At 62.7% G+C, this 14103-nt stretch overlaps 2 protein-coding genes across 7 annotated transcripts; both read right to left on the bottom strand.

Moving 5' to 3' along the window:
* Positions 1–451: 451 nt before the first annotated feature.
* RGS19 (regulator of G protein signaling 19) lies at positions 452–6590 on the bottom strand. 5 transcript variants are annotated; one of them, XM_026503963.4, is made up of 7 exons: positions 5781–6322; positions 4475–4623; positions 3206–3303; positions 2894–3015; positions 1585–1659; positions 1271–1505; positions 452–1189 (listed from the first exon to the last, which is right to left on the bottom strand). In XM_026503963.4, the coding sequence occupies exons 3-7, from the start codon at positions 3233–3235 to the stop codon at positions 998–1000; spliced, it is 654 nt and encodes a 217-aa protein (XP_026359748.2). In that variant the 5' UTR covers positions 3236–3303; positions 4475–4623; positions 5781–6322; the 3' UTR covers positions 452–997. The 5 variants fall into 5 exon arrangements, with proteins under 5 accessions (XP_026359748.2, XP_044241881.2, XP_044241882.2 ...); XM_044385946.3 differs by having other exon boundaries at positions 2894–3008; positions 5781–6321; XM_044385947.3 differs by lacking the exons at positions 4475–4623; positions 5781–6322 and adding an exon at positions 6363–6489.
* A 3793-nt stretch (positions 6591–10383) lies between these two features.
* Positions 10384–11253, bottom strand: LKAAEAR1 (LKAAEAR motif containing 1). Of its 2 annotated transcripts, XM_026502883.4 has the most exons (3): positions 10864–11253; positions 10520–10642; positions 10384–10443 (listed from the first exon to the last, which is right to left on the bottom strand). In XM_026502883.4, exons 1-3 carry the CDS (start codon positions 11251–11253, stop codon positions 10384–10386), a joined length of 573 nt encoding a protein of 190 aa, XP_026358668.3. The 2 variants fall into 2 exon arrangements, with proteins under 2 accessions (XP_026358668.3, XP_057168697.1); XM_057312714.1 differs by having other exon boundaries at positions 10406–10642.
* Between the last annotated feature and the right edge of the window lie 2850 nt (positions 11254–14103).

Here is a 14103-nt window from a genome sequence, read left to right as displayed (position 1 = left end):
GGTGCTGGGGGTACAGAGCACGGGTGTGGGCAGAGGGGGCCTTCGGCACACGGAGGACCCAGAGTCTCCCGAACCTCCCTGGGCACCGTAGCTCAGGTCCAGGGCTTATGGGCAGGAGGCCACGTCTGGGTCCTCACCCTGACCCTCTGCTCCTGACGATGGAGGGGATGGTGTGGGCACTAGACCTGCTACAGCTTTGAATCGCTTTGCCTCCCAGAAATTTGGGCAATGAGAGGGCAAGCGCGTGCCTCGTGGAGGCCACCCCATCAGCGTCCTGCCCTAGCCTTGGCACCCTCCCTGGGGCAGGGTCTCCTCTGCTCCCTGCACTAGGTCTGAGACGGTTCTTCTCCTCGAATCTCCCCCCAGATGTGGAAAGAAAGGAGAGATGTTTGCTTTAAAAATATCTTCAATAATAAGATCCTACTTTGAATGAAGAAGGAAGAGAGAGAAATATGAAAACATCCTTTTCTTTCTTTGATAAAATACAGTAAGGACATGTTTCCAGGTTTAAAATTAATGAAAATATAAAAAAGAAACTGGCTCCTGTTGCCTTGAGCCTAGTTCTGAGGTTCTGGGTCTGATGGGGATGCAGACAGCTTTGATCGGAGGGTCTCCGCTATGGTACAACTAGGCCATACGGAGGTTCTACTTCCCATCAGAGGCATTTCTCAAGGTCCCCCGCTGCCTGGGGAGGAGGCCCAAGTGAAGCTGCTGGGTCCGTGATAGCTCCTGGGAGGGTCCCTCTCCCCAGGCAGGAGCCCCAGCAGGAGCGCTTGGCCAGCCAGCGGGGAGCCGGTTGGGGAGGGGCCGCACACCTGCCCCTTAGCAGGACCTCAGGGTACTAGGTCCCTTGGGTAGAGGGGGCTCCAGTCTGGGACTGCCCCAGGGGTGCCGGGCCCCCGTGGGCGTGCCGGACACCTGCGGACACATGCTTGCGCGGATAACCGAGTCTTTGCCCACCGGAGGGGTGCCGCGTCTGTGCGGCTGTGGGGGCAGCCTAGGCCTCGTGGGAGGACTGGGAGCCGCCCCGGAGCAGCAGGGCGCGGTAGGTGGGGGAGCCGAGGAAGCGGGGGTAGGAGTCGCGGTGCATGAGCGTGTAGATCTGCAGCTGCGCGTCGTCGAACGTGTGCGCGGACGGCTCCTGCATCTTCCTGTTGATGCCCTCCCGCACCCGGGAGTCCAGGCTCACCTGCGGGACAGGACGCCGGGGTCAGGGCCCAGGGCGTGGCCCCAGCCCCCAACCCCGCCCCGGGTCCCCACGGCGGTGCACCTCCTTGGGGGACAGGATGGACACGTAGTCCTCGTAGATGAGCCTGGCCTTCTCGTCCACCACGTGCTGGTCGGCCTCGGCCTTGAGCTCCTCGCAGGCCAGCCAGAAGAGCATGTTCTCCTCGCTGTACTCCGTGCGCAGGAACTCCCGGAACACGCTTCGTCCCGCCGGGCTGTGCATCAGCTTGTCGAACGACTGCGCCCAGCTCCGCACGTCCTCAGGGCTCGGCGTGGCGCTGTGGGCACCCCGCCAGGCCGGGTCAGGCCCGCACCCCCGCCACCCAGAACCGCGCGCGCCCGGCCGGCCACACTTACCATGCCTCGCAGCTGGGGAGAGGCTGCCGCTTGTCCTCCCGGGAGGCCCGCCACGCTCGCCGCCGCTCTTCATTCCTACCCACAGAGAGAAAGGTGGCAGCGGCCTCCGGGGAGCCCTGGCCTTGGTGCGCACGTGTGACGCACACACACGCGCGGGGCGTGGGGCTCTCAGCTTACACGTAAACCGCTGCGGGCGGGATGCTCTGGGGTCTGCTCCTTCCACGCCCTCCAGGGAAGGAGCGTCTGCACCTGCGGCCCACCAGCCCTCCCGTTTCTCCCTGGGACCGAGGCTGTTTCAGGGGTGTTCAGGAGACCTCTGGGACTGCACCGATGCCTTGTGTGCCTCCTTGACCTGACCTCCCTGGCCTGACCTCGGCCGCCACCCGTCTCCCAGAGCCTCAGTGATGCAGTAGGAAAGCCCCAGCCTGTGTGTGTGCCTGCTGATTCTCCCCCAGGGACCGTTCTCCCCCCCCTTGGCTCTTCACGCGGTGTCAGTGCTGGCTTCCATAGCCATGCCTCCAGCCAGATCCCCCTCCAGGGCCACCGAAACGTGTAACAGACATCTCAAACCCAAGCAGCCAGACAGAACTCTGTTCCTCTCCTACCCTACCCTACCAAACTCTCCGTCGGCCTGCACAGCCAAAGTCTTACTGTGTCCTAATTCTTCATGGCCCCCCTCTCCCGTCTCAGGGCTGAAACTGCTCACGGGTCCGCGGAAACCCCTTTGAGGCCGTCTACTCAGCAGCCACGGGCTGGAAGCCTGAATAGGGCCAGACCTCTGTCAGACCTGAAAACTCCCAACAGCTTCCCCCAGGCCTACAGGACCCCGTTGCCACCTGGGGGTCCCACACCCGCCCTCTGGCAGACTACTCTGGAAGCTCATCCCTGTTGTCCCCGGGCCAGGTCCCCGCTCAGGGTCCCTCTGTCTAACAGTGTGTAGGGTGTGCTCTGTCTCATCCCTCTATAGGACCCAGGGCCAGCTCAGGCGGGGCCACAGTGGCGTCAGCATGTGCCGAGTACACGGACAGATGAGTGCACGCACGGTGGGCTGGCCAGGTGCCTGCACACGGACGCACCCTTGGACACACCAGGCATGAAACCCACACATGCAGAGGGGTCTGGGCACTGGCCATGGGTCAGCAGGGCCCAGCAGCCCCTGGATGAGAGGCCTCCTGCCTTCAGGTAACTCCTCGGAAGCCATCTGAGGGTCTGGGGGCAGGACCTGGGGCCCCACGTCTGCACAGCCCGCCCCTCCCCCCCGGCCCTGCCCCCCTCCCCCCCAGGCCCCCTCCCCCCAGGCCCCACATACCAGGAACAGCCACAACAGCAGCACCAGCACAGGCAGCAGGGGCTGCGGCTGGGGGCAGCCGGGGGGGCCGCGTCATGACTGGACATCGAGGGGGGCTGGTCTGCCTCCTCTGGCCCTACGTGCTGGCGACATGGGGGCTTCCTCAGCTCCAGGCCAGAACCTGGGGCCCGCACGCCTCCTCCCTGACTCCCCTTGGTGGTCACCCCCCCACCCCGCTGGCCTCCCAGGCGGTCAAGAGCCTCCCAGCTCTTCGTCCCCCCCCCGCCCCCGGTTCCCACAAGGGGGGCAGAGGCAGGGGTGGAGGTGGTGCACCTGCTTCTCAGTCTCATGCGGGGTGGGCATGGGTGGGTGGAGGAGGTTGCCCGGGCTCCGTGGTGCTGGCTCCGGGACCCTCACCACAGCCTGGGAGTCTGAGAAGAGAGGTGGAGGTTCTCACTGAGAACCTGGGGCTACAGCCGCCACTTGTCTCCTGGAAGGAGTCCTGAGAGTGTCTCCCTCCTCCCAAGAGCCCTGAGGGGCCTGCCCCCTGCCCCCCCTTCAGGCCACTCTGTTCAGGCTCCTACCTCCGCCCCAGCCTACACCAGGCCTGTGAGCAGGGACAGGTCAGTGAGGAGGGGGCCCCAGACAAGATCTCCACAGGAGGTTCCGGGACACCCCCATTTGCTCGGTCCCTGGGAAGCCGGAAGTCTGGGTTCCTCTTTCTTGGTTTCCGGCTCCTGGCCCCTCCCAAGGGGACTGGGGGCCCCAAGAGTCTGGGGCTATCAGGTTAATGCATAAGGGTGGTGGTCAGACATTTAGACCCCCTCCCCAGCTCCCTCCACTCTGGGTTTTCTGTAGGGGGTGGGGGAGGTGGGGAGGGTTGCTCCCCACCAGGAGTCCAGATCTGCTCTGTTTGCAGCTGACTAGGCCTGCAGCATGAAGAGTGAGGCAGGACCTTCTGAGGGTGTGGGGAATGGAGCAGGGCATGGGGGAGGAGGGCCATGAGCTTCCTGGGGACCCATGGCTCCTAGGTCCTAGATGCTGCCCCTAGGGCCCCAACCCCCGCTGGTACCATACCACATCCAGGGTTTCTCAGCCTCCCTTCCCTCCACCCCCACCAGGCTGTGGAAACCAGTGTGGCCTGGGTGCCAGTAGGGGAAGGGAGTGGGGGGTAGCAATGGGTTGGGGTGTCTTGCTCTCCAGGTTAGAGATGCGGGATCCCTGGAGGGGGTGAGGGCCAGCATTCTTTTCAGTGTCTGTATCCACGTTTCATGGTGGAGGCGTGCAGGGGGCACTGGGCCCTGGAGCCCAAAGCCAGGGTGAAGAGCCTGACCCCCCCACCCCCACCCTGGGCGAGGCCAACCACAGATTCCATTGTCCCCGCCAGGGTGGGCAATCCATGCCCTGGGGGCAGTTTTGAACGCTTTCCCATCACAGCCCCCATCACAGCCCCGTCTGTGCCCACCTTGGCCTAGGTGAGGACCCACAGGGCCTGGGGTTCCCCTGCACTGCTGACAAGGACGTTCCTGAGCCACCCAGTCCTGCCCCCTGCCCCCCCCCCCCCCCCCCCCGGTGTTGGCGGTCCAGAGGCTCATGACTTACTTTCACTTTATTTTCTCATGTAATTATCATCCTCCCTGCTGCCCCCATCCCTCAGCTTGTGGACTTTCAATCCCCGTTTGGTCCGTGTTGGGCTCTTGGGGTCTCCCAGGGTAGGAGGGAAGGGTGGGTGCTCCTGGGCTGGACAGCTCCTGGAGCAGGGATGACGGGACTGTGTGTGTCAGGGTACACTTGGAGCACCCCTGCCTCCCGGGCTCGGGCACACAGAGGCCCTGCCCTGACCCAAATCTAGGGGCAAAGCGTAGGGTACCCTGGGGCTGAGGCCCCTTACCAGCTACCTGGCTTGCCCTGAGATCATGGGGGAGGGGACCCCCAACCGGGTCTCACAGGCTCTCACAGGCTCGGGGCAAGCAGATGGGGAAGCAGCAGCCCCACAGTTTGCCTTTCCCTCAGGGGTCAAGCTTCTAGGGAAAGGAAGGGGTGTGGCAACCTCTGAGGTCTGGTAGCCAGGCAGAAAACTGCTCTTCCTCCTCTGCACCCCCACCCACTGTGAGTGGGGGCAGGGCCCTGTCCCCTCCCTAGCACCCAAAGACTCAGCTCTGAATTAGAGGAGGGGCTCTGTCTGGGGGTGCAGATCCAGGGGGGCCCTGGGGCTAGAGGCTACATTTGGGGTCAGTGTCTTCCGTCCCAGTTGCAGGCCTGGACCTGGCTCCCTCACCCTCCTTAGGCTGGCTGGGGTCACCTGTTCACCCACTCTCTCCTGAGGTGATACAGGGTCTGAATTGGGGTTCCTGCCCCTCATCCTGGCATTTGGGAGGGGACTCGTTCCCTTTTCCCAGCCCCTTAGGCTTTGGTCCCCAAGTCTGGGATGGGAGAGGCTGGACAGGCAGCAAAAGCCTGGCCTCTGGGGACAGAGGTTCCCTTGGGAGTGGCTGCTACTCTGCTCCACAGAAGGAAAAAGAACGTCCCTGAGCCCGCCCAGTCCAAAAAAAGAATAAGAAAATGTGACAATCCCAGAAAAAAATGCCATAACCTTTGGGCGGAGGGCTGACAGAGGGGCTCCTTTCTCTGCTTCTGATGGTACTCAGTACCTTTCCTGTCTGCTGCTCCCCATTCAATTGGTGGGGGAGCCCCAGCCTGACTCCTCCAAGGCAGGCCAGGTCTTTCTAACCCTGGTGACCCTTGCCCCCACCCCACCTCTGCAGTGGTGGGGGCAACCCAGTTCTCTCTTCCTCTCTCCGCTGGCAAGGTCTGGCCTGGTAGAGCTTGTCTCCTTTAGGGGCCCCTTCCTCCAGCCTCTGACGCCCCCACCCCTATCTCAAGGAACTCGCCATGGCGCCCCACTCACCATCGACCCAAAGGCGAGGTGGGGGCGGGAGGGGCCAGGTTCCCTCTGGGCCCCACCCTGGCTGCCGAAGGGGCGTGCACTGCAGCAGCAGGGACTCGAGTCAGACGGCAGGAGGTACTCCTGCGGCGTTCTGGAGGGAGGCCGGCGCCGGGAGCCCCCGATCAGCTGGGGCCGGGGGCGCAGCGCCTCCCCTGCGCCTTGCAGGGTGAGTGGCTGCCAGATCCAAGGGGGTAGGGGCGGGGGCGGACAGGGTGTCCCGCCTCGGCCCCTCCCCACCAGGCTGGGGGGGGGGGCGGGAGACGCGGAAACCTGGGTTCTTCCGGGCCCCCCCTTTGAGCAATCACTTCCCCAGGCTTTGAGCTGCAGAAAAAGGGGAACCGGGTTGCAGCGCCCCCTCCCCCACGCGCGGGGGACTGGCTCCAGTCCCGCCGCGGCCCAGGGTCCACGTGGACCCCGCGGCTGGAGTCCTTGGGGTGCGGATCTGGGCGCCAGCTCCCGAGGCTCCCGCCCCGTACGGCCCCCGGGCCCCGGGCCGGGAGGGGCAGGGCCGCCGTCCTCAGCGCCGCGCGCGCGCGCACTCACCGGCCGCGCTCCCGAGCCGCTCGCGCCGCCGCTGCTGGCCCGCGCGCCCCGAGGTCCGGCCGGATCGTCGGGGAGGGGGCGCAGGGCGCAGTGCGCAGGCGCCTCGGCTGCACTTCCCCAAAGCGCGGGGCCGGGACTTCCTCGCGCCGGGAGGCGCCCGGCCCGCCCTGCCAGGCGCGCCCCGCCCCGCGCTCGCCTGGCCTTGTGCCCCATCCGCCCCCTCCCCACAACCCGGCAGATCCGGTGGGGCGCTCAGGTCCCCACCATCGCCTAGGGTAGCGCGTTGAGATGAGGTGCTAATAATGAAGCCTCTGGACCCAGGGCGGCCTGCGCTGGCACTGTAATAGATGGGGGTGTGGCCGTGTCCCCCACTCTGTTCAGGGGGGCCAGTCAAGCTTTGCCATTCTTGTGTGTGTTCATGAGACTTTGGTCCAGTGTTTGGCCACAAGAGCCCTCAAGGGGATCCTAGACGCTCCTTGCCCTCCAGGCCCATCCCTAGCCTCTCTGCTCTCGCCCGTAAAGTGGGGTTACGAGTGTGGTGACACCGTGCTCTAGGGCGCTTCCCAAGGAAAGTGGGTCCGATGCCGCGGTGCTGGTGGATGCTGGGGTATGGGTTCTTACATCTGGAGGCACCAAACGTTCCTGTCTGTGGGGCCTGGGTGAGGCTCTTCCAAAGCGTCCAGTTGCCCCAAGATGTCCTAAAGTTTAAAGCCACACCCTCCCTTTTGCCACGGATGCCCTGTGCCTTTTCTTTGGCTGACTCTCCTGATATTTTATGATCCGTTACAGCGGTCAGTTAGATTTCTCATGCCAGCGTGCTTTGGGCCAGTGTCAGCGTGGCCCTGACACTGCTCTGGAAATGCTCTGCAGAGTGTCTGTGCCCCCTGGCCTTGGACCATGTGCATCTCCTGTCCCCCGTGCAGGCACTCAGCCCCGTGGGTTCCTGATGCCTGAGGCCGGCTCACAAAATGCCTTCCAGGGGCGCCTGGGTGGCTCAGTCGTTAAGTGTCTGCCTTGGGCTCAGGTCATGATCCCAGGGTCCTGGGACCAGCAAGCATCCGGCTCCCTGCTCGGCGGGAAGCCTGCTTCTCCCTCTCCCACTCCACCTGCTTGTGTTCCCTCTCTCTCTGAACCTCTGTCAAATAAATAAAATCTTAAAAAAAAAAAAATGCCTTCCAGTTGCACAAGTCGATATGCACACGTTTCTCAGAACTCTTCAAGATGGAAAGGGAAGTGGTGATTTTACATGTGCTCCTCATTCATTCAGCAATTATCTGGGTGTTCCCTGTGAGCCAGACAGTGGGCCCCAGCAGCAAGCGAGACCGACCAGCCCTGGGGCAGCCAAGAAACAGACTGGCAGACTGGGTTAGAGGTCAGGAGGGCTAAGGAGGGCCGCGGAGCAGAGGAGGGAGGTGTCACTCGGCGAAGGACAGTGTTGGCAGAACGGCAGGACGGGGGCCTTGGGAGAGTGGAGGCCAAGCTGGAGGAGAGTGTGGGACAAGGTCAGAGAGGTGAGAGGGGCCCTGGAGGCTGGGGTGCCTCCTGGTGTTTTGTGCTCAGGGGCCTTGGCTGGCATGACCACAGAGCTACTGGCTGCCAAGCTGACAGGCTGGCCAGGACAGGGCAGAGCCCAGAAGCCTGTCCAGACAGGAGGAGGTGGCTGCTGCTTATTTAGCCTACGTCATTGTCCTGAGAGGTCGGTCCCACAGTCAGGCCAGCACCTGTGCAACGCCACACAGCCAGGCTGATCCCACGGTGCTTGGTGTGTGTCTCCATCCTGAGAAATGTGCCACGCAGCTGAGCATGGGGAGAGGTCAGCATGCTTCTCTCCCCACTCATGCCATTCCCTACTCCCTCTGTCCTCCCAGCCCTCCATACACTGTGCCTTCTCTGGCCACTCACCCGTGTCCTCTGGCCACTTGGGTGTGCACTCCCTTCCCCTTGCCCCAGCTGTTTTGGGTGTCCTGCACCTTCTCTGTGAGTCTGTCTCTACACAGAGCATACACATATTCCATGGGAGGAGTCCAGACAGGCTGGGCAGGGACTTGTTCAAAGCCGTGCAGCAGGTATGGTGGATATGGGATTTAAATCCAGGACCCTCTGTCCAGAGCATGAGCGTGATTGCAGCTCCAGGAATGCACCTGACTCCTCACAGTCCCCAGTACACTGGGCCCTGGCCTGCATGCCTCACTCTTCCACAGCGGAGGACTCCTCTGGGCCCCACAGAAATGTCCTCAGCCACTTTCCCTGGCCTCCTGCAGACCTCGGGCCCCCCTCCCTGGTGTGGGGATCAAAGGGCCCCCCAGGTGTCAGCTCAGTGCCTGGTGCACAGCTGTCCGTGAGGCCACTCTCTTGCAGGTCTTCTCCACGGGGCTTTGTGCGGTCGCCCAACGAAGAGTGACCACACCCTTACGGAGCCTTCACTGTGCTCACTCACAGCCCGCGTGAGACCCTCAAGATCTCTATTTTAAATATAAAGAAATGGAGACTCAGAGAAGAGACCGAGTGAGATATGCATTTACCAAACAGGTGAAATGGTCCTAGGTGGCCAGTACATCCCCGAGAGACAGAGTGCTGGGGTCCTGGGGAGTCAGGGCCGGCTGTCATCCTGTTCATGACAGGGTGTACGTGGACAGAGAGAATACCTCCCTTTCCCTGTCGATTTGTCCTCAACCCAAGCTACCTCCCCCCCCCCCCCCGTTCCTCTTTCCCCAGCTCCGCTCAACCGCCCACCCCCCACCACGACTGCCATGCATAGCTCTTGCCTTCCTCCCAGAGCTGCTGCAGACCCCAGCTCCATAAGCACTTGTGGGCTGGGACCAAGGCCAAGTGCAGCAACAGCACAGAAAGGGTGAAGGGTCAGGTGCAGGGGGAGAAGGGCTTACCGAGGGCCACTCAGCGGGCCTCCCTGGCATGGGTGGGGGCTTGTCTGAATCCTTTTGGCCCCCACCTCTGCAGCCAGCTAGGGACTAGGAGGGAAGAAAAGGGAGACGCGGCCAAGTTCTAGGCTCTGCAAAGAGCGCGTGTCAGGGAGCAGAGTTAAGTTCTCTAAGGGAAGGTCTGTCCAGAAAGTTGGGAGACTCTTCAGATCTAGGGCCTTTGCAGGAGGTGGGTTTGTTCAGAGTGGGATGGGTGTTGGGGCGCCTGGGTGGCACAGCGGTTAAAGCGTCTGCCTTCGGCTCAGGGCGTGGTCCCGGCGTTCCGGGATCGAGCCCCACGTCAGGCTCCTCCACTATGAGCCTGCTTCTTCCTCTCCCACTCCCCCTGCTTGTGTTCCCTCTCTGGCTGGCTGTCTCTATCTCTGTCAAATAAATAAATAAATAAATAAATCTTTAAAAAAAAAAAAAAAAGAGTGGGATGGGTGGTCTCCTTCCTGTATATGTGTGTCTGTGTGTAAGGGATGGAGCAGAGCCGGGGAACTCATTCAGAATGAAAAGGTGACTTTCTGTCTGGAGAAGTAGGGGCCTTCCTCCGGCAGTCTCCCTTTCCCCAGTCTCCCCCAGGCTCAGTCCCCTGGAGGACCTCCTGGGGACAGCCGGCTCCAAAGGCCACCCTTGGCTTGTGCAGTCACTCGTCCTGCCCAGAATGGCACCCTCCTCTCTGATCCCTGATGGAATGACCTACAATCTGGGGTTCCACTTGGGTCCCACGTTCTCCCTGAGTTTGCCCTTCACTCTGGGGTTGTGACAGTTGCCCCGCGCAATTCTCCCTCCTGCGCCCTCAGACCGGGGGCTCTCAGAGACTTGCAGGGCACCAGGCTGCCTGAGGGGGGCAGTGCGGGATTTGAGGGATTACCTGCGTCCTCTGTTACTCTGACTCCTGACTGCTGGCTTTGTTGGAAAGGCCCTGCTCTAGTATCCAGATGTCTGTGACACCGGATGCGGGGGAGGCAGCACACATACTCTCCCCTTCCCTCCCGGGGAGGGAACCTGGACAGAGGCAGCGTCACGACCAGGGGGCTCTTGGACAATGAGAACTTTATGTGGGAGGGTGGGGCGCCTTCCCCCACTGTGGGTCCCAGTCAACGTGGGAAGATGCTGCCATCAACTTTCTCCTCTAGGATGGTCTCCACGCGCCTCCTCTGTGGGTGAGAGGGGCTGGGGCCAGGTGTGCGGGGAGGCGGGCGCCCCCCTCCCCCTTCCCGGGCCTGTGGGCACCTCTTGACGGTCCAAGGGGTCCGGGATTCGCGTTGGCTTCAGCTGCGGCGGCAGGAACAGCTCCAGCCGGATGGCGGCGCGCGCGGACTTCTGCTGCAGGATGAGGAGCGAGATCTCCTCCGCCTGCGGGTCGCGGGGTGCGGGTCGGGGGTGTTTCTGAGTCTACGGGTTGTTGTGTCTGGCTCCGCCCGCCCCCTCCTGCGGGGCGCCCGGGCCGGTCCCGCCCGCCGTTTGACCCATCCCCACACACTCCTTTCCTCAGCGGACCGGGGCCGGTCTCCCCACTCCGCCTGCCCCGCAACCTTGCCGCCTGCGCGCCCCTTCCTTCCGGCCCCCGGCCTCACCCGCATGCGGATGTAGCGCAGCCGCAGGGCACGGATGCGTCCTCGGGCCTCGGCTGCCTTGAGGACGCCGAGGAGCAGGTCCTGGCGCACCGCGGGCGGCTCCAGCGACTGCGTCCACGCGCGCGGGTCGGGCATGCGGTACCCGAGCTCCACCGACTCGCGGGGGAAGATGGAGGCGGCCGTGCCCACGTCCTCAAGCAGGTCCCCGAAGAGCAGGTGGCGGCGACGCTGCGGGGGGCGCATGGCCGCCAGTCCCTCCAGCGATAGGGCCCAACCCCGCGCGGGGGGCTCCGCGGCGGGCGGCCCCTTGGCTCGCTCCTCACGGGACCCCTTTCCTGTTCGCTCCCGCGGGCCCCTGCGCGCAGCCTCCTTCCCCGCTGGCGACGGCATCCTGGGCCCTGCCGAGGGAAGAGTGAGTCCCATTGGTCACCTACCAGCCCCTCTGGCCTGGCCGCTCTAGATTCCAGGGCTTTCGGTCCTGCTCCTCCAGCCTCTGCGCCTTTTTTTTTTCTTTAAGATTTATATCTACGTATTTGAGGGCGGGGGAGGGGGGGACGAAGAGCAAAGGGAGAGAGAGTCTTAAGCAGATTCCCACGCTGAGCGGGGAGCCCCTCGCCCATCAATCTCGACTTCAGCAGAAACCAAGAGTCGGTTAACCGACCGCACCACCCAGGCGCCCCCAGCCTCTGCACCTTTGGGCGAGCCTAGCGCACGTCCTATTTATCCTTGCAGTCAGCCAGAAATTTCTGATTCACTTAGTTTCAGGAAATTCCCTTCCTGCCCACGGGCTGTTTCTTTATCCGCTGAGAAAATCCTGAGACCCCTGAGTTGACCTCTGGCCCTACGCAGGGATGGAGACCATGTTAGACTGATCTGGGTGACACTTTGTAGACCCTTCCCCACAATTCTGGGACCCTTGATGTGCCCCAGTCCCCCATGTCTGTAGTTACCAGTCCCTCAGCAAACCCCCACCCCACTGGAACCCCAGGGCTGCTCTAGTCTGCCAGCCCCGGCCTAGGCACATCTGTCTTAGTGTTAGGGGCTGGAGACGGAGAGGGTGGGCAGAGATGTGTGTGTGTGTGGGGGTCAGTCTGTGTGTCTGTGGGAGGTCCCACATGTGTGCCAGGGACTCTGAAAGCAGAATGGACAGCTGGCTTGCTGCCCAAGGTGGGGTGGGGTGGTGATGGTGGGAGGGCCCTGTGCTACTAGCCTGTCCCCTGCTGGGTCTAGAAGGAGGAGGGGAGAGCAGAGCCCAGGGTGGTGATAGACCAGTTAGGGCCCACAAGTGGGGAGAGAGAAATGCCCCTAGGGTCCTGGCTCAGCCTGCGGACTCTTTCCTAGCCCACAGCACCTCAGGCCCCAGACCCTGGGCCACATCCTGGCCCACTGTGGATGGGAGGCAGAGCCACAAAGTGCATCTGCTGGTGGCCAGCTCGCTTCCCCACCCCATTCTTAGCTACAGCGGTGGAGGGCCTGGCCCTCCTCCCCCTTCCATGTCCCGCTTCCCTACACCCCATACTTTCTGCTTTCTAGGGTCTGAGCCTCCAACTGAGCCCTGACTCACTGGGGCTTGTTGACGCGGTTGCCTGGCAACCAGGAGTTCCGAGGCCCCCACCCCCACCACCACGGTGGGACGGGAAAGCAGGGCTGTCCCTGGGGAGGAGGGGCCTGAGCAGAGCAGGGGGGAAGTGGGGGTGGGGGTGGGTGGTGGTGCTTGGGGGGTGGGGGTGGGTGGTGGTGCTTGGGGGGTGGGGGGGGTGGGGGTGGGTGGGGTGGGTGGGTGTGGGTGGTGGGTGGGGGTGGTGGGTGGGGTGGGTGGGGGTGGTGGGGGGGTGGGGTGGGGGGGTGGGGGTGGGTGGGGGTGGGGGTGGTGGGGGTGGTGGGGGTGGGGGTGGTGGGGGTGGTGGGGGTGGGTAGTGGTGGTGGGGTGGGGGTGGGGGTGGGGGGTGGGGGTGGGGGGTGGGGGTGGGTGGTGGTGCTTGGGGGGTGGGGGTGGGTGGTGGTGCTTGGGGGGTGGGGGTGGGGGGTGGTGCTTGGGGGGTGGGGGTGGGTGGTGGGGGTGGGGGGTGGTGCTTGGAGGGTGCCTCAATTCAAGGGGTGAAATGCCCGAGGTTGTCCTGGCCCCTTCCGGGCTGGAGGAGGTGACTGCCAGTTTTTCCAGCCCGGGTGCCCTTTCTTTCCTTCCTCCGGCCCCAAATGCACTCTTTTGGGGTCTGTGAGCCCAGCTTCCTGGCTGGAGAGGTCTTTGGGGGGCTAGTTTTGGGAGCAGAGGGCACAGCTTATGAGACCTTCCTGTCTGATATGTTTTCCCTGATGCATCACCCAAAAGGGCTCCCACAGCTGCTGTTGTTCACAGGAAAGGGAAACTGGGGTAGGGCTCAGGATCCTCACCTCTTCCAGGGCAAGTCTGGGGTCTCGGTGGTCCTGCATGATCCCAGAGCCACGTTTGCTGAACCCCAAATTTCTGGGTCCTGGGACTTAGATTTCTGTGATCTATTTGTGTATTTGTTAATTTCATACTATTTTATAACCAATTCACTTCTCAATGTATGAATTCTACAACTCACTCATGCAACTCATCAGTTTATCCTAGAATTCATGAATTCGTACGGTCATGCTACAGTTCACATTAGGCCAAAGTTAGTGCATTAAGTCCATAATCGTGAATGCATGGGTGACTTCCATGGTGCCTACACAACTGTCCCCTTCATTCATGGATGTGTGCCAAGGGCTTGGGGGCTTAGGACCTGCTGCCCTGAGGTGGGAACTATCCTGGCTTTGGGGCTGGGGTCTCAGCGGAGGTTCTGGCCTTTGTGCGGGACCTTGTTGATTGTTCACATGGTTTTTGGAAGCTTGCTCTGGCTTCCTGGTGAAAAGGTAAACTATGACTTTGTGCCCCTATATCCCAGAGTCCGCGCCAGCCCCAAGCTGCACAGAACGACTGTCCATCCTTCCAGCCCCCAAGCCTTGGCACAAGCCCCTGTGTGCTGCCTGTTCCTGCCCAGCATGGGCCTTTGGGGTGTGGCCTGGGCCTTGGGATTCAGCACAGACCTTGGGGCTTGTTGAAGACAAAGGTCTCTGGGATCCAGAAGCAGTGAGGGCTTAGGGGGGGTCCGACCTAACAGGCATCCTCCTCCAGGCAGGCCTCCTGGATACATATAGCCCAGGGAGGGGCTGCTTCTGGCTCAGCTCTGTGCTCCCACACTGGTGAGTTCTGGGAGACAGGGGTCTGGGCTCTTC

Source organism: Ursus arctos, unplaced genomic scaffold (genome assembly GCF_023065955.2).
Source record: "Ursus arctos isolate Adak ecotype North America unplaced genomic scaffold, UrsArc2.0 scaffold_16, whole genome shotgun sequence".
Taxonomy (NCBI): Eukaryota; Metazoa; Chordata; class Mammalia; order Carnivora; family Ursidae; genus Ursus; species Ursus arctos.
The sequence above is the reverse complement of the archived record's forward strand: the minus strand, read 5'-3'. Positions and strand labels throughout refer to the sequence as shown.

Excerpts from the sequence above, each read along its gene's own strand:
- RGS19 (XM_057312405.1), bottom strand. The coding sequence starts at position 6,575 with ATGGGGCACAAGGCCAGGCGAGCGCGGGGCGGGGCGCGCCTGGCAGGG. Across the intron at positions 3,016-6,362 it reads GCGGCTCGGGAGCGCGGCCG|CACGTAGGGCCAGAGGAGGC; the intron begins GTGAGTGCGCGC and ends CCATGTCGCCAG. Across the intron at positions 1,660-2,893 it reads TGCTGTTGTGGCTGTTCCTG|GAATGAAGAGCGGCGGCGAG; the intron begins GTATGTGGGGCC and ends CTCTGTGGGTAG.
- LKAAEAR1 (XM_057312714.1), bottom strand. The coding sequence starts at position 11,253 with ATGCCGTCGCCAGCGGGGAAGGAGGCTGCGCGCAGGGGCCCGCGGGAG. Across the intron at positions 10,643-10,863 it reads TGCGCTACATCCGCATGCGG|GCGGAGGAGATCTCGCTCCT; the intron begins GTGAGGCCGGGG and ends CGCGACCCGCAG.